Below are 26,495 nucleotides of genomic sequence, written 5' to 3'. Positions count from 1 at the left end.
TATCATATATTGGCAGAATCTGTGCACTCCCAGTGATCACAAAAAACAGTTAAAATCGCTCTATCTCTTCTAGTTTAGCCAGAAAACGCGTTTAAAGTTTTCCAAAAGTTTTTTTTAAATATCTCCAAAAATATTTTTGCTACAGCCTATTATCATATATTGGCAGAATCTGTGCACTCCCAGTGATCACAAAAAACAGTTAAAATCGCTCTATCTCTTCTAGTTTAGCCAGAAAACGCATTTAAAGTTTTCCAAAAGTTTTTTTTAAATATCTCCAAAAATATTTTTGCTACAGCCCATTATCATATATTGGCAGAATCTGTGCACTCCCAGTGATCACAAAAAACAGTTAAAATCGCTCTATCTCTTCTAGTTTAGCCAGAAAACGCATTTAAAGTTTTCCAAAAGTTTTTTTTAAATATCTCCAAAAATATTTTTGCTACAGCCCATTATCATATATTGGCAGAATCTGTGCACTCCCAGTGATCACAAAAAACAGTTAAAATCGCTCTATCTCTTCTAGTTTAGCCAGAAAACGCGTTTAAAGTTTTCCAAAAGTTTTTTTTAAATATCTACAAAAATATTTTTGCTACAGCCTATTATCATATATTGGCAGAATCTGTGCACTCCCAGTGATCACAAAAAACAGTTAAAATCGCTCTATCTCTTCTAGTTTAGCCAGAAAACGCATTTAAAGTTTTCCACAAGTTTTTTTTAAATATCTCCAAAAATATTTTTGCTACAGCCTATTATAATATATTGGCAGAATCTGTGCACTTCCAGTGATCACAAAAAACAGTTAAAATCGCTCTATCTCTTCTAGTTTAGCCAGAAAACGTGTTTAAAGTTTTCCAAAAGTTTTTTTTAAATATCTCCTAAAATATTTTTGGTACAGCCCATTATCATATATTGGCACAATCTGTGCACTCCCAGTGATCACAAAAAACAGTTTAAATCGCTCTATCTCTTCTAGTTTAGCCAGAAAACGCATTTAAAGTTTTCCACAAGTTTTTTTTTAAATATCTCCAAAAATATTTTTGCTACAGCCTATTATCATATATTGGCAGAATCTGTGCACTCCCAGTGATCACAAAAAACAGTTAAAATCGCTCTATCTCTTCTAGTTTAGCCAGAAAACGCGTTTAAAGTTTTCCAAAAGTTTTTTTTAAATATCTCCAAAAATATTTTTGCTACAGCCTATTATCATATATTGGCAGAATCTGTGCACTCCCAGTGATCACAAAAAACAGTTAAAATCGCTCTATCTCTTCTAGTTTAGCCAGAAAACGCATTTAAAGTTTTTCAAAAGTTTTTTTTAAATATCTCCAAAAATATTTTTGCTACAACCCATTATCATATATTGGCACAATCTGTGCACTACCAGTGATCACAAAAAACAGTTAAAATCGCTCTATCTCTTCTAGTTTAGCCAGAAAACGCGTTTAAAGTTTTCCACAAGTTTTTTTTTAAATATCTCCAAAAATATTTTTGCTACAGCCTATTATCATATATTGGCAGAATCTGTGCACTCCCAGTGATCACAAAAAACCGTTAAAATCGCTCTATCTCTTCTAGTTTAGCCAGAAAACGCGTTTAAAGTTTTCCAAAAGTTTTTTTTAAATATCTCCTAAAATATTTTTGGTACAGCCCATTATCATATATTGGCACAATCTGTGCACTCCCAGTGATCACAAAAAACAGTTAAAATCGCTCTATCTCTTCTAGTTTAGCCAGAAAACGCATTTAAAGTTTTCCACAAGTTTTTTTTTAAATATCTCCAAAAATATTTTTGCTACAGCCTATTATCATATATTGGCAGAATCTGTGCACTCCCAGTGATCACAAAAAACAGTTAAAATCGCTCTATCTCTTCTAGTTTAGCCAGAAAACGCGTTTAAAGTTTTCCAAAAGTTTTTTTTAAATATCTCCAAAAATATTTTTGCTACAGCCTATTATCATATATTGGCAGAATCTGTGCACTCCCAGTGATCACAAAAAACAGTTAAAATCGCTCTATCTCTTCTAGTTTAGCCAGAAAACGCATTTAAAGTTTTCCAAAAGTTTTTTTTAAATATCTCCAAAAATATTTTTGCTACAGCCCATTATCATATATTGGCAGAATCTGTGCACTCCCAGTGATCACAAAAAACAGTTAAAATCGCTCTATCTCTTCTAGTTTAGCCAGAAAACGCATTTAAAGTTTTCCACAAGTTTTTTTTAAATATCTCCAAAAATATTTTTGCTACAGCCTATTATAATATATTGGCAGAATCTGTGCACTCCCAGTGATCACAAAAAACAGTTAAAATCGCTCTATCTCTTCTAGTTTAGCCAGAAAACGCATTTAAAGTTTTCCAAAAGTTTTTTTTAAATATCTCCAAAAATATTTTTGCTACAGCCTATTGTCATATATTGGCAGAATCTGTGCACTCCCAGTGATCACAAAAAACAGTTAAAATCGCTCTATCTCTTCTAGTTTAGCCAGAAAACTCATTTAAAGTTTTCCAAAAGTTTTTTTTAAATATCTCCAAAAATATTTTTGCTACAGCCCATTATCATATATTGGCAGAATCTGTGCACTCCCAGTGATCACAAAAAACAGTTAAAATCGCTCTATCTCTTCTAGTTTAGCCAGAAAACGCATTTAAAGTTTTCCACAAGTTTTTTTTAAATATCTCCAAAAATATTTTTGCTACAGCCTATTATAATATATTGGCAGAATCTGTGCACTCCCAGTGATCACAAAAAACAGTTAAAATCGCTCTATCTCTTCTAGTTTAGCCAGAAAACGCATTTAAAGTTTTCCAAAAGTTTTTTTTAAATATCTCCAAAAATATTTTTGCTACAGCCTATTGTCATATATTGGCAGAATCTGTGCACTCCCAGTGATCACAAAAAACAGTTAAAATCGCTCTATCTCTTCTAGTTTAGCCAGAAAACTCATTTAAAGTTTTCCAAAAGTTTTTTTTAAATATCTCCAAAAATATTTTTGCTACAGCCTATTATCATATATTGGCAGAATCTGTGCACTCCCAGTGATCACAAAAAACAGTTAAAATCGCTCTATCTCTTCTAGTTTAGCCAGAAAACGCATTTAAAGTTTTCCAAAAGTTTTTTTTAAATATCTCCAAAAATATTTTTGCTACAGCCCATTATCATATATTGGCACAATCTGTGCACTACCAGTGATCACAAAAAACAGTTAAAATCGCTCTATCTCTTCTAGTTTAGCCAGAAAACGCGTTTAAAGTTTTCCACAAGTTTTTTTTTAAATATCTCCAAAAATATTTTTGCTACAGCCTATTATCATATATTGGCAGAATCTGTGCACTCCCAGTGATCACAAAAAACAGTTAAAATCGCTCTATCTCTTCTAGTTTAGCCAGAAAACGCGTTTAAAGTTTTCCAAAAGTTTTTTTTAAATATCTCCAAAAATATTTTTGCTACAGCCTATTATCATATATTGGCAGAATCTGTGCACTCCCAGTGATCACAAAAAACAGTTAAAATCGCTCTATCTCTTCTAGTTTAGCCAGAAAACGCATTTAAAGTTTTCCAAAAGTTTTTTTTAAATATCTCCAAAAATATTTTTGCTACAGCCCATTATCATATATTGGCAGAATCTGTGCACTCCCAGTGATCACAAAAAACAGTTAAAATCGCTCTATCTCTTCTAGTTTAGCCAGAAAACGCATTTAAAGTTTTCCAAAAGTTTTTTTTAAATATCTCCAAAAATATTTTTGCTACAGCCCATTATCATATATTGGCAGAATCTGTGCACTCCCAGTGATCACAAAAAACAGTTAAAATCGCTCTATCTCTTCTAGTTTAGCCAGAAAACGCGTTTAAAGTTTTCCAAAAGTTTTTTTTAAATATCTACAAAAATATTTTTGCTACAGCCTATTATCATATATTGGCAGAATCTGTGCACTCCCAGTGATCACAAAAAACAGTTAAAATCGCTCTATCTCTTCTAGTTTAGCCAGAAAACGCATTTAAAGTTTTCCACAAGTTTTTTTTAAATATCTCCAAAAATATTTTTGCTACAGCCTATTATAATATATTGGCAGAATCTGTGCACTTCCAGTGATCACAAAAAACAGTTAAAATCGCTCTATCTCTTCTAGTTTAGCCAGAAAACGTGTTTAAAGTTTTCCAAAAGTTTTTTTTAAATATCTCCTAAAATATTTTTGGTACAGCCCATTATCATATATTGGCACAATCTGTGCACTCCCAGTGATCACAAAAAACAGTTTAAATCGCTCTATCTCTTCTAGTTTAGCCAGAAAACGCATTTAAAGTTTTCCACAAGTTTTTTTTTAAATATCTCCAAAAATATTTTTGCTACAGCCTATTATCATATATTGGCAGAATCTGTGCACTCCCAGTGATCACAAAAAACAGTTAAAATCGCTCTATCTCTTCTAGTTTAGCCAGAAAACGCGTTTAAAGTTTTCCAAAAGTTTTTTTTAAATATCTCCAAAAATATTTTTGCTACAGCCTATTATCATATATTGGCAGAATCTGTGCACTCCCAGTGATCACAAAAAACAGTTAAAATCGCTCTATCTCTTCTAGTTTAGCCAGAAAACGCATTTAAAGTTTTTCAAAAGTTTTTTTTAAATATCTCCAAAAATATTTTTGCTACAACCCATTATCATATATTGGCACAATCTGTGCACTACCAGTGATCACAAAAAACAGTTAAAATCGCTCTATCTCTTCTAGTTTAGCCAGAAAACGCGTTTAAAGTTTTCCACAAGTTTTTTTTTAAATATCTCCAAAAATATTTTTGCTACAGCCTATTATCATATATTGGCAGAATCTGTGCACTCCCAGTGATCACAAAAAACCGTTAAAATCGCTCTATCTCTTCTAGTTTAGCCAGAAAACGCGTTTAAAGTTTTCCAAAAGTTTTTTTTAAATATCTCCTAAAATATTTTTGGTACAGCCCATTATCATATATTGGCACAATCTGTGCACTCCCAGTGATCACAAAAAACAGTTAAAATCGCTCTATCTCTTCTAGTTTAGCCAGAAAACGCATTTAAAGTTTTCCACAAGTTTTTTTTTAAATATCTCCAAAAATATTTTTGCTACAGCCTATTATCATATATTGGCAGAATCTGTGCACTCCCAGTGATCACAAAAAACAGTTAAAATCGCTCTATCTCTTCTAGTTTAGCCAGAAAACGCGTTTAAAGTTTTCCAAAAGTTTTTTTTAAATATCTCCAAAAATATTTTTGCTACAGCCTATTATCATATATTGGCAGAATCTGTGCACTCCCAGTGATCACAAAAAACAGTTAAAATCGCTCTATCTCTTCTAGTTTAGCCAGAAAACGCATTTAAAGTTTTCCAAAAGTTTTTTTTAAATATCTCCAAAAATATTTTTGCTACAGCCCATTATCATATATTGGCAGAATCTGTGCACTCCCAGTGATCACAAAAAACAGTTAAAATCGCTCTATCTCTTCTAGTTTAGCCAGAAAACGCATTTAAAGTTTTCCACAAGTTTTTTTTAAATATCTCCAAAAATATTTTTGCTACAGCCTATTATAATATATTGGCAGAATCTGTGCACTCCCAGTGATCACAAAAAACAGTTAAAATCGCTCTATCTCTTCTAGTTTAGCCAGAAAACGCATTTAAAGTTTTCCAAAAGTTTTTTTTAAATATCTCCAAAAATATTTTTGCTACAGCCTATTGTCATATATTGGCAGAATCTGTGCACTCCCAGTGATCACAAAAAACAGTTAAAATCGCTCTATCTCTTCTAGTTTAGCCAGAAAACTCATTTAAAGTTTTCCAAAAGTTTTTTTTAAATATCTCCAAAAATATTTTTGCTACAGCCTATTATAATATATTGGCAGAATCTGTGCACTCCCAGTGATCACAAAAAACAGTTAAAATCGCTCTATCTCTTCTAGTTTAGCCAGAAAACGCATTTAAAGTTTTCCACAAGTTTTTTTTAAATATCTCCAAAAATATTTTTGCTACAGCCTATTATAATATATTGGCAGAATCTGTGCACTCCCAGTGATCACAAAAAACAGTTAAAATCGCTCTATCTCTTCTAGTTTAGCCAGAAAACGCATTTAAAGTTTTCCAAAAGTTTTTTTTAAATATCTCCAAAAATATTTTTGCTACAGCCTATTGTCATATATTGGCAGAATCTGTGCACTCCCAGTGATCACAAAAAACAGTTAAAATCGCTCTATCTCTTCTAGTTTAGCCAGAAAACTCATTTAAAGTTTTCCAAAAGTTTTTTTTAAATATCTCCAAAAATATTTTTGCTACAGCCTATTATAATATATTGGCAGAATCTGTGCACTCCCAGTGATCACAAAAAACAGTTAAAATCGCTCTATCTCTTCTAGTTTAGCCAGAAAACGCATTTAAAGTTTTCCAAAAGTTTTTTTTAAATATCTCCAAAAATATTTTTGCTACAGCCTATTGTCATATATTGGCAGAATCTGTGCACTCCCAGTGATCACAAAAAACAGTTAAAATCGCTCTATCTCTTCTAGTTTAGCCAGAAAACTCATTTAAAGTTTTCCAAAAGTTTTTTTTAAATATCTCCAAAAATATTTTTGCTACAGCCTATTATCATATATTGGCAGAATCTGTGCACTCCCAGTGATCACAAAAAACAGTTAAAATCGCTCTATCTCTTCTAGTTTAGCCAGAAAACGCATTTAAAGTTTTCCAAAAGTTTTTTTTAAATATCTCCAAAAATATTTTTGCTACAGCCTATTATCATATATTGGCAGAATCTGTGCACTCCCAGTGATCACAAAAAACAGTTAAAATCGCTCTATCTCTTCTAGTTTAGCCAGAAAACGCGTTTAAAGTTTTCCAAAAGTTTTTTTTAAATATCTCCAAAAATATTTTTGCTACAGCCTATTATCATATATTGGCAGAATCTGTGCACTCCCAGTGATCACAAAAAACAGTTAAAATCGCTCTATCTCTTCTAGTTTAGCCAGAAAACGCATTTAAAGTTTTCCAAAAGTTTTTTTTAAATATCTCCAAAAATATTTTTGCTACAGCCCATTATCATATATTGGCAGAATCTGTGCACTCCCAGTGATCACAAAAAACAGTTAAAATCGCTCTATCTCTTCTAGTTTAGCCAGAAAACGCATTTAAAGTTTTCCACAAGTTTTTTTTAAATATCTCCAAAAATATTTTTGCTACAGCCTATTATAATATATTGGCAGAATCTGTGCACTCCCAGTGATCACAAAAAACAGTTAAAATCGCTCTATCTCTTCTAGTTTAGCCAGAAAACGCATTTAAAGTTTTCCAAAAGTTTTTTTTAAATATCTCCAAAAATATTTTTGCTACAGCCTATTGTCATATATTGGCAGAATCTGTGCACTCCCAGTGATCACAAAAAACAGTTAAAATCGCTCTATCTCTTCTAGTTTAGCCAGAAAACTCATTTAAAGTTTTCCAAAAGTTTTTTTTAAATATCTCCAAAAATATTTTTGCTACAGCCTATTATCATATATTGGCAGAATCTGTGCACTCCCAGTGATCACAAAAAACAGTTAAAATCGCTCTATCTCTTCTAGTTTAGCCAGAAAACGCATTTAAAGTTTTCCAAAAGTTTTTTTTAAATATCTCCAAAAATATTTTTGCTACAGCCCATTATCATATATTGGCACAATCTGTGCACTCCCAGTGATCACAAAAAACAGTTAAAATCGCTCTATCTCTTCTAGTTTAGCCAGAAAACGCGTTTAAAGTTTTCCAAAAGTTTTTTTTAAATATCTCCTAAAATATTTTTGGTACAGCCCATTATCATATATTGGCACAATCTGTGCACTCCCAGTGATCACAAAAAACAGTTAAAATCGCTCTATCTCTTCTAGTTTAGCCAGAAAACGCATTTAAAGTTTTCCACAAGTTTTTTTTTAAATATCTCCAAAAATATTTTTGCTACAGCCTATTATCATATATTGGCAGAATCTGTGCACTCCCAGTGATCACAAAAAACAGTTAAAATCGCTCTATCTCTTCTAGTTTAGCCAGAAAACGCGTTTAAAGTTTTCCAAAAGTTTTTTTTAAATATCTCCAAAAATATTTTTGCTACAGCCTATTATCATATATTGGCAGAATCTGTGCACTCCCAGTGATCACAAAAAACAGTTAAAATCGCTCTATCTCTTCTAGTTTAGCCAGAAAACGCATTTAAAGTTTTCCAAAAGTTTTTTTTAAATATCTCCAAAAATATTTTTGCTACAGCCCATTATCATATATTGGCAGAATCTGTGCACTCCCAGTGATCACAAAAAACAGTTAAAATCGCTCTATCTCTTCTAGTTTAGCCAGAAAACGCATTTAAAGTTTTCCACAAGTTTTTTTTAAATATCTCCAAAAATATTTTTGCTACAGCCTATTATAATATATTGGCAGAATCTGTGCACTCCCAGTGATCACAAAAAACAGTTAAAATCGCTCTATCTCTTCTAGTTTAGCCAGAAAACGCATTTAAAGTTTTCCAAAAGTTTTTTTTAAATATCTCCAAAAATATTTTTGCTACAGCCTATTGTCATATATTGGCAGAATCTGTGCACTCCCAGTGATCACAAAAAACAGTTAAAATCGCTCTATCTCTTCTAGTTTAGCCAGAAAACTCATTTAAAGTTTTCCAAAAGTTTTTTTTAAATATCTCCAAAAATATTTTTGCTACAGCCTATTATAATATATTGGCAGAATCTGTGCACTCCCAGTGATCACAAAAAACAGTTAAAATCGCTCTATCTCTTCTAGTTTAGCCAGAAAACGCATTTAAAGTTTTCCACAAGTTTTTTTTAAATATCTCCAAAAATATTTTTGCTACAGCCTATTATAATATATTGGCAGAATCTGTGCACTCCCAGTGATCACAAAAAACAGTTAAAATCGCTCTATCTCTTCTAGTTTAGCCAGAAAACGCATTTAAAGTTTTCCAAAAGTTTTTTTTAAATATCTCCAAAAATATTTTTGCTACAGCCTATTGTCATATATTGGCAGAATCTGTGCACTCCCAGTGATCACAAAAAACAGTTAAAATCGCTCTATCTCTTCTAGTTTAGCCAGAAAACTCATTTAAAGTTTTCCAAAAGTTTTTTTTAAATATCTCCAAAAATATTTTTGCTACAGCCTATTATAATATATTGGCAGAATCTGTGCACTCCCAGTGATCACAAAAAACAGTTAAAATCGCTCTATCTCTTCTAGTTTAGCCAGAAAACGCATTTAAAGTTTTCCAAAAGTTTTTTTTAAATATCTCCAAAAATATTTTTGCTACAGCCTATTGTCATATATTGGCAGAATCTGTGCACTCCCAGTGATCACAAAAAACAGTTAAAATCGCTCTATCTCTTCTAGTTTAGCCAGAAAACTCATTTAAAGTTTTCCAAAAGTTTTTTTTAAATATCTCCAAAAATATTTTTGCTACAGCCTATTATCATATATTGGCAGAATCTGTGCACTCCCAGTGATCACAAAAAACAGTTAAAATCGCTCTATCTCTTCTAGTTTAGCCAGAAAACGCATTTAAAGTTTTCCAAAAGTTTTTTTTAAATATCTCCAAAAATATTTTTGCTACAGCCTATTATCATATATTGGCAGAATCTGTGCACTCCCAGTGATCACAAAAAACAGTTAAAATCGCTCTATCTCTTCTAGTTTAGCCAGAAAACGCGTTTAAAGTTTTCCAAAAGTTTTTTTTAAATATCTCCAAAAATATTTTTGCTACAGCCTATTATCATATATTGGCAGAATCTGTGCACTCCCAGTGATCACAAAAAACAGTTAAAATCGCTCTATCTCTTCTAGTTTAGCCAGAAAACGCATTTAAAGTTTTCCAAAAGTTTTTTTTAAATATCTCCAAAAATATTTTTGCTACAGCCCATTATCATATATTGGCAGAATCTGTGCACTCCCAGTGATCACAAAAAACAGTTAAAATCGCTCTATCTCTTCTAGTTTAGCCAGAAAACGCATTTAAAGTTTTCCACAAGTTTTTTTTAAATATCTCCAAAAATATTTTTGCTACAGCCTATTATAATATATTGGCAGAATCTGTGCACTCCCAGTGATCACAAAAAACAGTTAAAATCGCTCTATCTCTTCTAGTTTAGCCAGAAAACGCATTTAAAGTTTTCCAAAAGTTTTTTTTAAATATCTCCAAAAATATTTTTGCTACAGCCTATTGTCATATATTGGCAGAATCTGTGCACTCCCAGTGATCACAAAAAACAGTTAAAATCGCTCTATCTCTTCTAGTTTAGCCAGAAAACTCATTTAAAGTTTTCCAAAAGTTTTTTTTAAATATCTCCAAAAATATTTTTGCTACAGCCTATTATCATATATTGGCAGAATCTGTGCACTCCCAGTGATCACAAAAAACAGTTAAAATCGCTCTATCTCTTCTAGTTTAGCCAGAAAACGCATTTAAAGTTTTCCAAAAGTTTTTTTTAAATATCTCCAAAAATATTTTTGCTACAGCCCATTATCATATATTGGCACAATCTGTGCACTACCAGTGATCACAAAAAACAGTTAAAATCGCTCTATCTCTTCTAGTTTAGCCAGAAAACGCGTTTAAAGTTTTCCACAAGTTTTTTTTTAAATATCTCCAAAAATATTTTTGCTACAGCCTATTATCATATATTGGCAGAATCTGTGCACTCCCAGTGATCACAAAAAACAGTTAAAATCGCTCTATCTCTTCTAGTTTAGCCAGAAAACGCGTTTAAAGTTTTCCAAAAGTTTTTTTTAAATATCTCCAAAAATATTTTTGCTACAGCCTATTATCATATATTGGCAGAATCTGTGCACTCCCAGTGATCACAAAAAACAGTTAAAATCGCTCTATCTCTTCTAGTTTAGCCAGAAAACGCATTTAAAGTTTTCCAAAAGTTTTTTTTAAATATCTCCAAAAATATTTTTGCTACAGCCCATTATCATATATTGGCAGAATCTGTGCACTCCCAGTGATCACAAAAAACAGTTAAAATCGCTCTATCTCTTCTAGTTTAGCCAGAAAACGCATTTAAAGTTTTCCAAAAGTTTTTTTTAAATATCTCCAAAAATATTTTTGCTACAGCCCATTATCATATATTGGCAGAATCTGTGCACTCCCAGTGATCACAAAAAACAGTTAAAATCGCTCTATCTCTTCTAGTTTAGCCAGAAAACGCGTTTAAAGTTTTCCAAAAGTTTTTTTTAAATATCTACAAAAATATTTTTGCTACAGCCTATTATCATATATTGGCAGAATCTGTGCACTCCCAGTGATCACAAAAAACAGTTAAAATCGCTCTATCTCTTCTAGTTTAGCCAGAAAACGCATTTAAAGTTTTCCACAAGTTTTTTTTAAATATCTCCAAAAATATTTTTGCTACAGCCTATTATAATATATTGGCAGAATCTGTGCACTTCCAGTGATCACAAAAAACAGTTAAAATCGCTCTATCTCTTCTAGTTTAGCCAGAAAACGCGTTTAAAGTTTTCCAAAAGTTTTTTTTAAATATCTCCTAAAATATTTTTGGTACAGCCCATTATCATATTTTGGCACAATCTGTGCACTACCAGTGATCACAAAAAACAGTTAAAATCGCTCTATCTCTTCTAATTTAGCCAGAAAAGGCATTTAAACTTTTTCAAAAGTTTTTTTTAAATATCTCCAAAAATATTTTTGGTACAGCCCATTATCATATATATATTGGCAGAATCTGTGCACTCCCAGTGATCACAAAAAACAGTTAAAATCGCTCTATCTCTTCTAGTTTAGCCAGAAAACGCATTTAAAGTTTTTCAAAAGTTTTTTTTAAATATCTCAAAAAATATTTTTGCTACAGCCTATTATCATATATTGGCAGAATCTGTGCACTACCAGTGATCACAAAAAACAGTTAAAATCGCTCTATCTCTTCTAGTTTAGCCAGAAAACGCGTTTAAAGTTTTCCAAAAGTTTTTTTAAATATCTCCAAAAATATTTTTGCTACAGCCTATTATAATATATTGGCAGAATCTGTGCACTCCCAGTGATCACAAAAAACAGTTAAAATCGCTCTATCTCTTCTAGTTTAGCCAGAAAACGCGTTTAAAGTTTTCCAAAAGTTTTTTTAAATATCTCCAAAAATATTTTTGCTACAGCCTATTATAATATATTGGCAGAATCTGTGCACTCCCAGTGATCACAAAAAACAGTTAAAATCGCTCTATCTCTTCTAGTTTAGCCAGAAAACGCGTTTAAAGTTTTCCAAAAGTTTTTTTTAAATATCTCCAAAAATATTTTTGCTACAGCCTATTATCATATATTAGCAGACTCTGTGCACTACCAGTGATCACAAAAAACAGTTAAAATCGCTCTATCTCTTCTAGTTTAGCCAGAAAACGCGTTTAAAGTTTTCCACAAGTTTTTTTTAAATATCTCCAAAAATATTTTTGCTACAGGCTATTATAATATATTGGCAGAATTTGTGCACTCCCAGTGATCACAAAAAACAGTTAAAATCGCTCTATCTTTTCTAGTTTAGCCAGAAAACGCGTTTAAAGTTTTCCAAAAGTTTTTTTTAAATATCTCCAAAAATATTTTTGCTACAGCCCATTATCATATATTGGCAGAATCTGTGCACTCCCAGTGACCACAAAAAACAGTTAAAATCGCTCTATCTCTTCTAGTTTAGCCAGAAAACGCATTTAAAGTTTTCCAAAAGTTTTTTTTAAATATCTCCAAAAATATTTTTGCTACAGCCCATTATCATATATTGGCAGAATTTGTGCACTCCCAGTGATCATAAAAAACAGTTAAAATCGCTCTATCTCTTCTAGTTTAGCCAGAAAACGCGTTTAAAGTTTTCCAAAAGTTTTTTTTAAATATCTCCTAAAATATTTTTGGTACAGCCCATTATCATATATTGGCACAATCTGTGCACTACCAGTGATCACAAAAAACAGTTAAAATCGTTCTATCTCTTCTAGTTTAGCCAGAAAACGCATTTAAAGTTTTCCAAAAGTTTTTTTTAAATATCTCCAAAAATATTTTTGCTACAGCCTATTATCATATATTGGCAGAATCTGTGCACTCCCAGTGATCACAAAAAAACAGTTAAAATCGCTCTATCTCTTCTAGTTTAGCCAGAAAACGCATTTAAAGTTTTCCAAAAGTTTTTTTTAAATATCTCCAAAAATATTTTTGCTACAGCCCATTATCATATATTGGCAGAATCTGTGCACTCCCAGTGATCACAAAAAACAGTTAAAATCGCTCTATCTCTTCTAGTTTAGCCAGAAAACGCGTTTAAAGTTTTCCAAAAGTTTTTTTTAAATATCTCCAAAAATATTTTTGCTACAGCCTATTATCATATATTGGCAGAATCTGTGCACTCCCAGTGATCACAAAAAACAGTTAAAATCGCTCTATCTCTTCTAGTTTAGCCAGAAAACGCGTTTAAGGTTTTCCAAATGTTTTTTTAAATGTCTCCAAATATATTTTTGCTACAGCCTATTATCATATATTGGCAGAATCTGTGCACTCCCAGTGATCACAAAAAACAGTTAAAATCGCTCTATCTCTTCTAGTTTAGCCAGAAAACGCGTTTTAGGTTTTCCAAAAGTTTTTTTAAATGTCTCCAAAAATATTTTTGCTACAGCCTATTATCATATATTGGCAGAATCTGTGCACTCCCAGTGATCACGAAAAACAGTTAAAATCGCTCTATCTCTTCTAGTTTAGCCAGAAAACGCGTTTAAAGTTTTCCAAAAGTTTTTTTTTAAATATCTCCAAAAATATTTTTGCTACAGCCTATTATCATATATTGGCAGAATCTGTGCACTCCCAGTGATCACAAAAAACAGTTAAAATCGCTCTATCTCTTCTAGTTTAGCCAGAAAACGCGTTTAAAGTTTTCCAAAAGTTTTTTTTAAATATCTCCTAAAATATTTTTGGTACAGCCCATTATCATATATTGGCACAATCTGTGCACTCCCAGTGATCACAAAAACAGTTAAAATCGCTCTATCTCTTCTAGTTTAGCCAGAAAACGCGTTTAAAGTTTTTCAAAAGTTTTTTTTAAATATCTCCAAAAATATTTTTGCTACAGCCCATTATCATATATATATTGGCAGAATCTGTGCACTCCCAGTGATCACAAAAAACAGTTAAAATCGCTCTATCTCTTCTAGTTTAGCAAGAAAACGCGTTTAAAGTTTTCCAAAAGTTTTTTTTAAATATCTCCTAAAATATTTTTGGTACAGCCTATTATCATATTTTGGCACAATCTGTGCACTACCCGTGATCACAAAAAACAGTTAAAATCGCTCTATCTCTTCTAGTTTAGCCAGAAAACGCATTTAAAGTTTTTCAAAAGTTTTTTTTAAATATCTCCAAAAATATTTTTGGTACAGCCCATTATCATATATTGGCAGAATCTGTGCACTCCCAGTGATCACAAAAAGCAGTTAAAATCGCTCTATCTCTTCTAGTTTAGCCAGAAAACGCGTTTAAAGTTTTCCAAAAGTTTTTTTTAAATATCTCCAAAAATATTTTTGCTACAGCCTATTATAATATATTGGCAGAATCTGTGCACTCCCAGTGATCACAAAAAACAGTTAAAATCGCTCTATCTCTTCTAGTTTAGCCAGAAAAAGCGTTTAAAGTTTTCCACAAGTTTTTTTTAAATATCTCCAAAAATATTTTTGCTACAGCCTATTATCATATATTGGCAGGATCTGTGCACTCCCAGTGATCACAAAAAAACAGTTAAAATCGCTCTATCTCTTCTAGTTTAGCCAGAAAACGCGTTTAAAGTTTTCCAAAAGTTTTTTTTAAATATCTCCAAAAATATTTTTGGTACAGCCTATTATAATATATTGGCGGAATCTGTGCACTCCCAGTGATCACAAAAAGCAGTTAAAATCGCTCTACCTCTTCTAGTTTAGCCAGAAAACGCGTTTAAAGTTTTCCAAAAGTTTTTTTAAATATCTCCAAAAATATTTTTGCTACAGCCTATTATCATATATTGGCAGAATCTGTGCACTCCCAGTGATCACAAAAAACAGTTAAAATCGCTCTATCTCTTCTAGTTTAGCCAGAAAACGCATTTAAAGTTTTTCAAAAGTTTTTTTTAAATATCTCCAAAAATATTTTTGCTACAGCCTATTATCATATATTGGCAGAATCTGTGCACTCCCAGTGATCACAAAAAACAGTTAAAATCGCTCTATCTCGTCTAGTTTAGCCCGAAAACGCGTTTAAAGTTTTCCAAAAGTTTTTTTTAAATATCTCCAAAAATATTTTTGCTACAGCGTATTATAATATATTGGCAGAATCTGTGCACTCCCAGTGATCACAAAAAGCAGTTAAAATCGTTCTATCTCTTCTAGTTTAGCCAGAAAACGAGTTTAAAATTTTCCAAAAGTTTTTTTTAAATATCTCCAAAAATATTTTTGCTACAGCCTATTATTATATATTGGCAGAATCTGTGCACTCCCAGTGATCACAAAAAACAGTTAAAATCGCTCTATCTCTTCTAGTTTAGCCAGAAAACGCGTTTAAAGTTTTCCAAAAGTTTTTTTTAAATATCTCCAAAAATATTTTTGCTACAGCCTATTATAATATATTGGCAGAATCTGTGCACTCCCAGTGATCACAAAAAACAGTTAAAATCGCTCTATCTCTTCTAGTTTAGCCAGAAAACGCGTTTAAAGTTTTCCAAAAGTTTTTTTTAAATATCTCCAAAAATATTTTTGCTACAGCCTATTATAATATATTGGCAGAATCTGTGCACTCCCAGTGATCACAAAAAACAGTTTAAACCGCTCTATCTCTTCTAGTTTAGCCAGAAAAAGCGTTTAAAGTTTTCCACAAGTTTTTTTTAAATATCTCCAAAAATATTTTTGCTACAGCCTATTATCATATATTGGCAGAATCTGTGCACTCCCAGTGATCACAAAAAACAGTTAAAATCGCTCTATCTCTTCTAGTTTAGCCAGAAAACGCGTTTAAAGTTTTCCAAAAGTTTTTTTTAAATATCTCCAAAAATATTTTTGCTACAGCCTATTATAATATATTGGCAGAATCTGTGCACTCCCAGTGATCACAAAAAGCAGTTAAAATCGCTCTATCTCTTCTAGTTTAGCCAGAAAACGCGTTTAAAGTTTTCCAAAAGTTTTTTTTAAATATCTCCAAAAATATTTTTGCTACAGCCTATTATAATATATTGGCAGAATCTGTGCACTCCCAGTGATCACAAAAAGCAGTTAAAATCGCTCTATCTCTTCTAGTTTAGCCAGAAAACGCGTTTAAAGTTTTCCAAAAGTTTTTTTTAAATATCTCCAAAAATATTTTTGCTACAGCCTATTATCATATATTGGCAGAATCTGTGCACTCCCAGTGATCACAAAAAACAGTTAAAATCGCTCTATCTCTTCTAGTTTAGCCAGAAAACGCGTTTAAAGTTTTTTTTAAATATCTCCAAAAATATTTTTGCTACAGTCTATTATCATATATTGGCAGAATCTGTGCAGTCCCAGTGATCACAAAAAACAGTTAAAATCGCTCTATCTCTTCTAGTTTAGCCAGAAAACGCGTTTAAAGTTTTCCAAAAGTTTTTTTAAATATCTCCAAAAATATTTTTGCTACAGCCTATTATCATATATTGGCAGAATCTGTGCACTCCCAGTGATCACAAAAAACAGTTAAAATCGCTCTATCTCTTCTAGTTTAGCCAGAAAACGCGTTTAAAGTTTTATAAAAGTTTTTTTTAAATATCTCCAAAAATATTTTTGCTACAGCCAATTATCATATATTGGCAGAATCTGTGCACTCCCAGTGATCACAAAAAACAGTTAAAATCGCTCTATCTCTTCTAGTTTAGCCAGAAAACGCGTTTAAAGTTTTCCAAAAGTTTTTTTTAAAAATATCCAAAAATATTTTTGCTACAGCCTATTATAATATATTGGCAGAATCTGTGCACTCCCAGTGATCACAAAAAACAGTTAAAATCGCTCTAACTCTTCTAGTTTAGCCAGAAAACGCGTTTAAATTTTTCCAAAAAATTTTTTTTAAATATATCCAAAAATATTTTTGCTACAGCCTATTATCATATATTGGCAGAATCTGTGCACTCCCAGTGATCACAAAAAACAGTTAAAATCGCTCTATCTCTTCTAGTTTAGCCAGAAAACGCGTTTAAAGTTTTCCAAAAGTTTTTTTTAAATATCTCCAAAAATATTTTTGCTACAGCCTATTATAATATATTGGCAGAATCTGTGCACTCCCAGTGATCACAAAAAGCAGTTAAAATCGCTCTATCTCTTCTAGTTTAGCCAGAAAACGCGTTTAAAGTTTTCCAAAAGTTTTTTTTAAATATCTCCAAAAATATTTTTGCTACAGCCTATTATCATATATTGGCAGAATCTGTGCACTCCCAGTGATCACAAAAAACAGTTAAAATCGCTCTATCTCTTCTAGTTTAGCCAGAAAACGCGTTTAAAGTTTTCCACAAGTTTTTTTTAAATATCTCCAAAAATATTTTTGCTACAGCCTATTATAATATATTGGCAGAATCTGTGCACTCCCAGTGATCACAAAAAACAGTTAAAATCGCTCTATCTCTTCTAGTTTAGCCAGAAAACGCGTTTAAAGTTTTCCACAAGTTTTTTTTAAATATCTCCAAAAATATTTTTGCTACAGCCTATTATCATATATTGGCAGAATCTGTGCACTCCCAGTGATCACAAAAAACAGTTAAAATCGCTCTATCTCTTCTAGTTTAGCCAGAAAACGCGTTTAAAGTTTTTCAAAAGTTTTTTTTAAATATCTCCAAAAATATGTTTGCTACAGCCTATTATAATATATTGGCAGAATCTGTGCACTCCCAGTGATCACAAAAAGCAGTTAAAATCGCTCTACCTCTTCTAGTTTAGCCAGGAAACGCGTTTAAAGTTTTCCAAAAGTTTTTTTTAAATATCTCCAAAAATATTTTTGCTACAGTCTATTATCATATATTGGCAGAATCTGTGCAGTCCCAGTGATCACAAAAAACAGTTAAAATCGCTCTATTTCTTCTAGTTTAGCCAGAAAACGCATTTAAAGTTTTCCAAAAGTTTTTTTTAAATATCTCCAAAAATATTTTTGCTACAGCCCATTATCATATATTGGCAGAATCTGTGCACTCCCAGAGATCAAAAAAACAGTTAAAATCGCTCTATCTCTTCTAGTTTACCCAGAAAGCGTGTTTAAAATTTCAAAAGATTTCTTTAAATATTTTAATAGTTAATACTCGTATCTAATACTCATTGTTTAAAAAACTGGTATGCAGGTAATTTGATTATATAATACATAATAAATTTTGGCTCAATAACAATGAAAAAGGGAAAATTGTTAAGGGAAAGTTAAAATAATTTTAAGCTGACACAATAATATAGCAGTTCAATAAACATAGTTTAGGCTATATACTTGGTTGATGTAATCGTAAATTACGAGGTGACTATAATATTTATAATAGCGTTGCAATATGCCATTAATATCAAATTTTTCCTTTGATAATCTTAATAAAAAAGAATGAATACGCTTTGTTATAAACAGAATTTAATTTATTTACTTTAATTCTTTCCTTGAAGAAATATTAGCATATTAAATTATATAATATTAAATTGTCTTAAATAAGACAAATTAACTGAAAAAATACCAAAATTTTAAATTATTACTAAATTAAACCTGAATATCGTATATTTTTTTTCTACATCATTATTAAAACTTAAATTTTTAGAGCTAGATCATAATATATTTGGCTTTAGCTGACGAACTCCTATATAAAGTTTTATTTTAAATATATATAATAATAAATATTATAATATTCAAATAATTAACAAAATCTCATCACCTAAGTATCACAATAATGTTCTTATATAAATTATTCTAGATTATATAAACGTAAATTATTTTGAAAAATTTAGCTTAAGAATTTTTTATATTACACAGTCCAGAAATTTGTTATTCCAATTATAAAGCTATTATTAATTGAGCTGTGTAATATTACAGTAAGAAAAATCATAATTATATTAGAAGCGAACAAATCATATGATAGACCATTTGTTTCTAGACGGGCAATATATTTTAAATTTTAAATTATCCTTCAATTCTCATTAAACAGTATGTGAAATTATTTAATAAAATCGTATATGACTGCCACTAACAACAAATTTAAGTTAATAAATTAAATAAATCAAAATTTGAAAATTTTACAAAACAGACTATAATAGAGAAAGTTTAACATTGTACATAAAGAAAAATTATAAATGTCTTAAAATTAAATAAAAATTTTATATAAAACGAAATATTATAACATTGAAAATTTCTCAAAATTTATTTGAGTTTAAAATAATAATATCGAATATCAGTGTTATTAAATAACTTCAAAATCAATAAAATTTTATTGATTTGATGCTCAGAATAAGTCCCAATATGTCTTTTTTAATTAAATTTAATAGATTCAGAATTAAATTAAATTAATTTTTAATTAATTATACAATTAAATCTTAATTAAATTAATTTTAATAAAATTTACATTTTCTACGATCTAAATAATTATTATAAATTCTATTTAAATTTCTTAATATCCATAAAAATATAAAAATAGTACAGACTAGAATAATTAAAAATATTAAAAATATTATTAAAAAAATTGGTTCTATTATAAAATTTTTATAAAATGATCTTTTTCGGAAAAATGATTTTTTTAAACCGAAAATTTTTCTTTGTTCAATTATTTCTTTTATTGTCATTTGTATAAATTTCTTTGTTGAAATTATTTTATCATTAATTTGCAATGATTTATTTTGTACATTTATCATATAAAATTTTGAATTAATATCTAATATATATTCAATTGTTTTATTCATTTCATAAATTGTAAAATTTTCATAATATAAAATTTCACCAATTCTCCAATTATTTATAATATTATTACATAAAATTTTTTCATCATTTGTATATGGTAATCCTAAAATTGGTATCTCAAAATAAATACTTTCAATTAAACTTAAATGACCACAATTTGTTAAAAATAATTTAATATTTGAATGTTCCATTATTGTTGTTTGTGGTAACCAATCAGATATATAAAATTTTGTTATTGGTTGCAATAATTGTGATTTTAATAAATTTTTTTTTAAATTTTCTCCTCCATTACATGACCATATAATTTTTTCTTTTCTTCTTTTAAGTACCATTATAATTTTATTAATTTGATTTTCGGAAATATTTCGCATAAAATCATTACCAAATGATACATAAATAATACCATTATTTGATGAATGTATGAAATTTTCAAGTGTTTCCGGAAATTTATTTATATAGGATTTTTGTAGATAAGATTGCCTTCTATCATTAATATGGAAACCAGTCACGTCTTCGTTATCAGTTATAGTTATGAATGGATTTTGTATTGATATCGATGTTATAAATATTTTTGATAAATGTTGTTCCAATAATTTCGAAAAACTTAAATTTTTTTGATGAAAATTAAATTGATTAAATAGTTTTTCCTAAAAAAAAATATTAAAATATATTAATAATAAGTAATTAATTTTCGAAATAATTAATGCATACATACATGTTTTTTGAAATAAATATAATTAACATAAAATTTTTCCATCATCAAATCAAAAGCATTACTAATGTTATCAAACCAATTCTCATTATCACTATTAGTAGAAGATAACATATATAATGGATCAATTAAGCCTCTTGGTTCACCTTTTGATAATATGAAAACTGGACAATTATAAATAGCACCCAAACCTATAAAATTAAAAAAAAGAGAAAAAAAATATTAATTTGACCCATTTAAATTATATGTACACAAAATTTCTTTGTTTAAATTACAAACAAAGCGCAATATATGCACAATACCGAAATCCAATATTTTTATTATTATTTAATGTAAATTGAATATTTCATATTGACCTATCAAAGCTTCATTGTAGTCATAGTCCAATATGATAAGATTTATAAATAAGGGTGGACGACGTATCATAATAAGTTCAGTGAAATTTTTATGTTGTACAACTGTTGCAGTACGTTCTAAACCTTTTTTATATTTATTGTATAAATTAAAATATTTTATTTCTTTGTTATTCATTAAATCATTTTGATTAGAGTTTGGAAATTGTTGTTGCGGTGTCTTATCTAAAAAAAAAAACAAGAAAAAAAAAAAATCAATTGTATGTACAATAAGTACAAAGAAGAACAGAAAAAGCAAAAAAATAATGCGAAAGCGTGTAAAATTATGAAATTTTTAATCAAAAATTATTGAAGCATTTAATTGTTTGAATTAATTAAAAAAAGATAATAAAAATGTATATGTATGTACCTTTGGCATTCTCCTCTAATAAATCTTCCAAACTAATATGATTAATTCTACGAGTCTGAGAAAATGGGCTTATTACTGTCACCTATAGAAATAAAAGAAAAATTTCAATTATTATTGATAATATTATATTCGAGTTATATGCAGGATCATCATCAATCGGACTAAGATATTTGCTATAATAATAATTGCTAAGATGTTTGCTATAAAATTTTGGAAATATAAAATATTAATGAGCCAAAGGTGGATACTAAAATTAATGAGGAAATCTGAATAATAACAGACGAGAAGCCTATCGACAAGCAGACTCGACAAAGAAAGCAGAAAATGATCGGCTATATTGAAGATCGGATAGTTGATCGAAGAAAACTGGTCAACAACATAGCCAGAATGAGTTTTCAGTTGAATTAATTAATTTCAAGGAGACCCGAACGCCCCAGAGATATTGTGCATAGATTCGTAAGGTTGAAACTAAACACCTCTTACTTATCGTTGGATCATTTCAAGAATACAACAAGGTAGAGATGTCATGTGGAAACTCTATGCTATCAATTGCAGTTAGGGGAAAAATTGAATCAAAGATAATAACTTTGATAAGTGAAATAAAATAAGCAAATGTGTGCTACATCCCCTTAAAAAAATATTATTCAATTTATATCATTGAATATCATTTTATTGCATACTTTTAGGAATAAAATAATAACTGCAAGATGTATGTATATAACATTATAAATTTTCGTATAACATGTTAACATTTGCCTTTAATATCTTAATAATATAACACTTATTGCCTTTAATTGAATTTATTTACAATTTTGAAGTGATAGCTTGGAAGTGGATGAAGATAAAATTTTGTTTTTCATTATAATTACTCACTTTCGTTAATGACTTTAAGTTAAATTTATGTTTAAACACAAAACAATGCTATACATATTTATGACACGCCTCCTACCTTTTGATATGAAATTTCTAGTTCTAATTTAAGCATGAAATTTCCTGTACAACATTTAATGAATTTCAAAGAAAATCTCGTAATTTCTAACAGATTTATCATATACCACGAATACCAATTTTAATATTTATTAAAAATATTTAATAAAAACGATAAATAGGAAATAATATCTCTATCTGTGTATACAGAGTGTCTCATAACAAAGTGCACTGTTATTCACCATACTTTAGGCCTTCATGAGTAGACAAAACTTTTGTATGCAGACGATGTTCGCAGCCCAACAGCTTCGGAGTTATGTGAGCTTAAAATCAATTTCAACTGATTTTTTACTTTTTTGAAATTTTAAGTATAACTCCGCGGTTATGTAAAATTTTTAACAAACGTTAATTTTGTAAGTGACGTAACATTGAAGGTTTCTCCAATTTTAGCACAGTTTGTCTTAGTTACGAGACAGCCTGTATATAATAATTTCATCAAAATGAAATGTACATATTGTGGTTATGAATTTTTGTATGCAGTATAAAACTTTTCCAGTTTTAATTTCCGTTATATATTTATACTATTCAAAGTATACATGAAATTGCTGCCGCATAATATGCTAATCATTCGAAATTCTTTCAATCTTTTTCAAAAAATATATAGCTAATAGGAAATTATTTTTAAAAATTAAAATAAACACAAAAGGTATAAAACTGGTATATATGTATAACAAAGTTTATTGAGCTCATAAAATTTCTTAAACATGTGCAATTCTTTAAAATGAACAAAATATACAAAGGTTTCAATTTAAAAACAAAAAGAAATACAAAAAAAACAACAGTTGCGAATTCTTGTTCATTGTTCATCAAATCATAAAAATTTTGTTAATATTATGATATACAATATAATTAAATATAAATATATTATATAATATAATATATTATAAGTAATATATTATATTACTTATAATATATTCTGTATACTTATACGTATATAGGAATATATTATAAGTATAGATTTGTGCAATATTATTCATTTACATATTGATACGAGTAAAAGAATAATAAAAGAAATTATAATTGATTTTGAACTTAATTAAATAACGATAATTAATATCAAAAATACTTGTATGAATAATATACATACGTTATTGTTATAATAGAGAAATTCCTCTTGATATAATAAATATAATAATTATATAATAATCTATTATTATAAATATAATAATATAATAATAACTTGTTTCATAAGGGAATGCAGCTATTCAACTCGTTACCAAATGTAATACGTGCTGAACAATATTAACACTTTTAAAAATATATTGATAAAGTATTTAATACATAACGAATTTTAATGGAGTCCATTCTTAAATTTTTCATTTTAAAATTTTCATTTTTAAATAATTTTTTTTTCTCTTTTATCTTAAGCTTTTTATTTTATCATAACTGGCATAAAATATTCTCCAAGGAAATTTTGTATTCATGTAATATGGAATTGTAATATTAATAGTATTTAATACTAATAAATAAATTAAAAAAAAAAAAATATAATAATAATTGTAATTTTTTATTTTCCCAGCAACACAATTACCTACCTCAGATAAGTTCTAACTTTATACATACGTGCAAAATATAGATACGTTCACATATTAAAACTGATTTAATTAAATATATAATAAAATAAAATAGTTCTTTACCTTTGTACATACATACATATGTATATAATTTATAAGTAAAGCTCGTTCTACAATAATAATTGTATAAAACTTTTGAAATTTTTTAATGTCAATTAAAGTCAAATTGTGAATTTCAATTATTGACAATAGAGCTATTACTACATACATACGAGTATGTAAATATGTTAGAATCTAATTTTACTTTATTTTCTATAATAAATTCGTTATATATATTATAATTGTACATAATATATGTAGAAATTTTATAATCATATGGTATAGGTTGTTTGAATAAGAACATATGTATGTGTACAAAATTTAAATATCAACAATATAGTTCCAAAATTTTTCTTATTTTAAATTAAAGCTTATTTGATTATCAATATAATTATAAAACAACAGTACTCAAAATAAAAAATTCTAATTTTGAAAAAATAATTTGACCTACATATATTTTTTTATCAAATCCACTGAGACAATAATTTAGAAAAAATTTTGCCTCAATTTAATATTATAGTAAATGATAATATTTTAATTAGTCAGAATTAATCTTAAGCATAATTATACTGAGACCGTATAACAGAATTTTATTTATAAAATCAAATACATTGTATTTTAAAGATCTACAAAATAGTTATAATTCTGATTACAATTAAAACATATTGTAGTACAAAAACATTACGAAATATTAAATGTGAAACATTTGAAATTCTAAAAATAAATCATATTTATTTTTAATTAATTCAATTATTTATTTGGTCATGTTAGAAGAGAATGATTAAAAACTTGTATATTTGCAATATAATATATATATAACACATTCACAATAATAATAACTATTCTATACAATCATTGACATTAAAATTATAAATCCCTATTAAGTGAATATAGTATAGACCTAAATTCCAAATATTTTTTCATTCATCTTATTATTTACTATTTTTGTAATATACTATATAATAAACTGTTATATACATAAATATAACATACAATAACGTAAATAATTTACAATAAAATCAACAATGAAAAATTCATTATAACATAGTAGTTTTAGAATTTGTTATTGTTATAATTTTGTATACACTTGTGTATATTTTATACACTTTTTATACACTTTGTTTATATTCTTAAAAAAGTGTTTGAAAACATCATTTTATATACAAACATATGTTTAATATTTGCAAAAATAATTATACTACAAATTATTGTTTTGATGATGTACATATTTAAAATTCTATAATAAAATTAAACTTACAGAATTTCCAGTTGCTGCCAAATAATCAAATAATGCTAAAGCATGTATATGATTTGATATTGATGTTGATGTTACAATACCCAAAATATTCATATTTTCAGCTCGACATAAATATTCATTACTATTATTATTATAAATTATTAATATAATTATATAACATATATATTTAACAATAATTTTTTCCATAATTCACAATTTTTTTTTTTTTTTTAAGATTTTTCGCGAAATAAAAAAAAGAAACCATTATCATAATAGAATCATTTTAAAATCTCATAAATGTAAATTATTATTTTACATATTTAAATAAATTTCTAAACATTTAAAATTCAAAATTTTTTTATTTTAAATGGGAACATGATTTTTCTATTTTAATATAACAGTCAAACACCTCACCACTTACTAAACACAAAGCATGAAAAGTATATTCTTTTGTACTGTAAATAAAAAAAAAAAAAACAAAAAAATAATAAAATTTTCTCTCATAAACAATTTCTTTCTTCCTCTTTTCTTCATCTCATCAAATTTAATTTCTCTCTTTCTCTCTCTTTCGTTTTTATTACTCTTTTCAAAGGCAGTATTGTGAACAAAAGAATTTATTTTTTGTTCAATTATTACGTTTCTATTAAATATTTTATTTGATATCATAAAAATTGTGAATTGTTGCGCGCTTTTATTTTCAGTTCTACTGAATAAACTACTTATTGTGAATTAAATAATGGTAAGAAATTTGAGTAGAAACTGCGTGCTAGTTGGCGTCTTGTAATAACTTTGTAACGATTAAGTTATACACTATATAATTAATTATACATATTATAACATTTTTTAAAATTGTGAATTTTATATTCACCAATTTTAAATTTAACTGAGAGAGGTAAAAGAGTAAATTTTCTACAATATGTAAAAACGTTTTGTCACGTAGATACTTAATTTTCCAAGTTTTTTTCTCTTTTTTTTAAAGCACGTTTTCTGCAGTAATTAATGTATAACGTACACATATAACAATATATATTTGTGTATTTTTATGTAAACAATTTGAAAAGTGTGTTCAACTTATAGTTTCTGCTTAAATTAAATAAATAAAATAACATAAAAATGTGTATAGGAAAAAATAATTATTATATTTTGTCTTGCATCATTTTACTCTTTAATATGACCTTCTACGAGAACAAACATTATAATTTCCTCTTGGTATAATTTTGAAAAGTTCTCCTTATTTGACTTTCAACTTATAACACATAATTTTTTTCACAATCTCAT

General features: G+C 28.4%; 1 protein-coding gene across 1 annotated transcript; it reads right to left on the bottom strand.

The window, feature by feature from the left end:
* Positions 1-19,795: 19,795 nt before the first annotated feature.
* LOC129610066 (UDP-glycosyltransferase UGT4-like) lies at positions 19,796-25,625 on the bottom strand (the record flags this gene model as incomplete). Its single annotated transcript, XM_055522392.1, has 5 exons — positions 25,239-25,625; positions 21,381-21,462; positions 20,975-21,196; positions 20,622-20,809; positions 19,796-20,553 (listed from the first exon to the last, which is right to left on the bottom strand). Coding segments are annotated over exons 1-5 (1,436 nt in total), but the record flags the coding sequence as incomplete, so codon positions are not given.
* Between the last annotated feature and the right edge of the window lie 870 nt (positions 25,626-26,495).

Source organism: Condylostylus longicornis, unplaced genomic scaffold (genome assembly GCF_029603195.1).
Source record: "Condylostylus longicornis isolate FDR11 unplaced genomic scaffold, ASM2960319v2 ptg000043l, whole genome shotgun sequence".
Classification (NCBI taxonomy): Eukaryota; Metazoa; Arthropoda; class Insecta; order Diptera; family Dolichopodidae; genus Condylostylus; species Condylostylus longicornis.
Note: the sequence above shows the minus strand (reverse complement) of the source record. Positions and strands in the feature narration are given on the sequence as shown.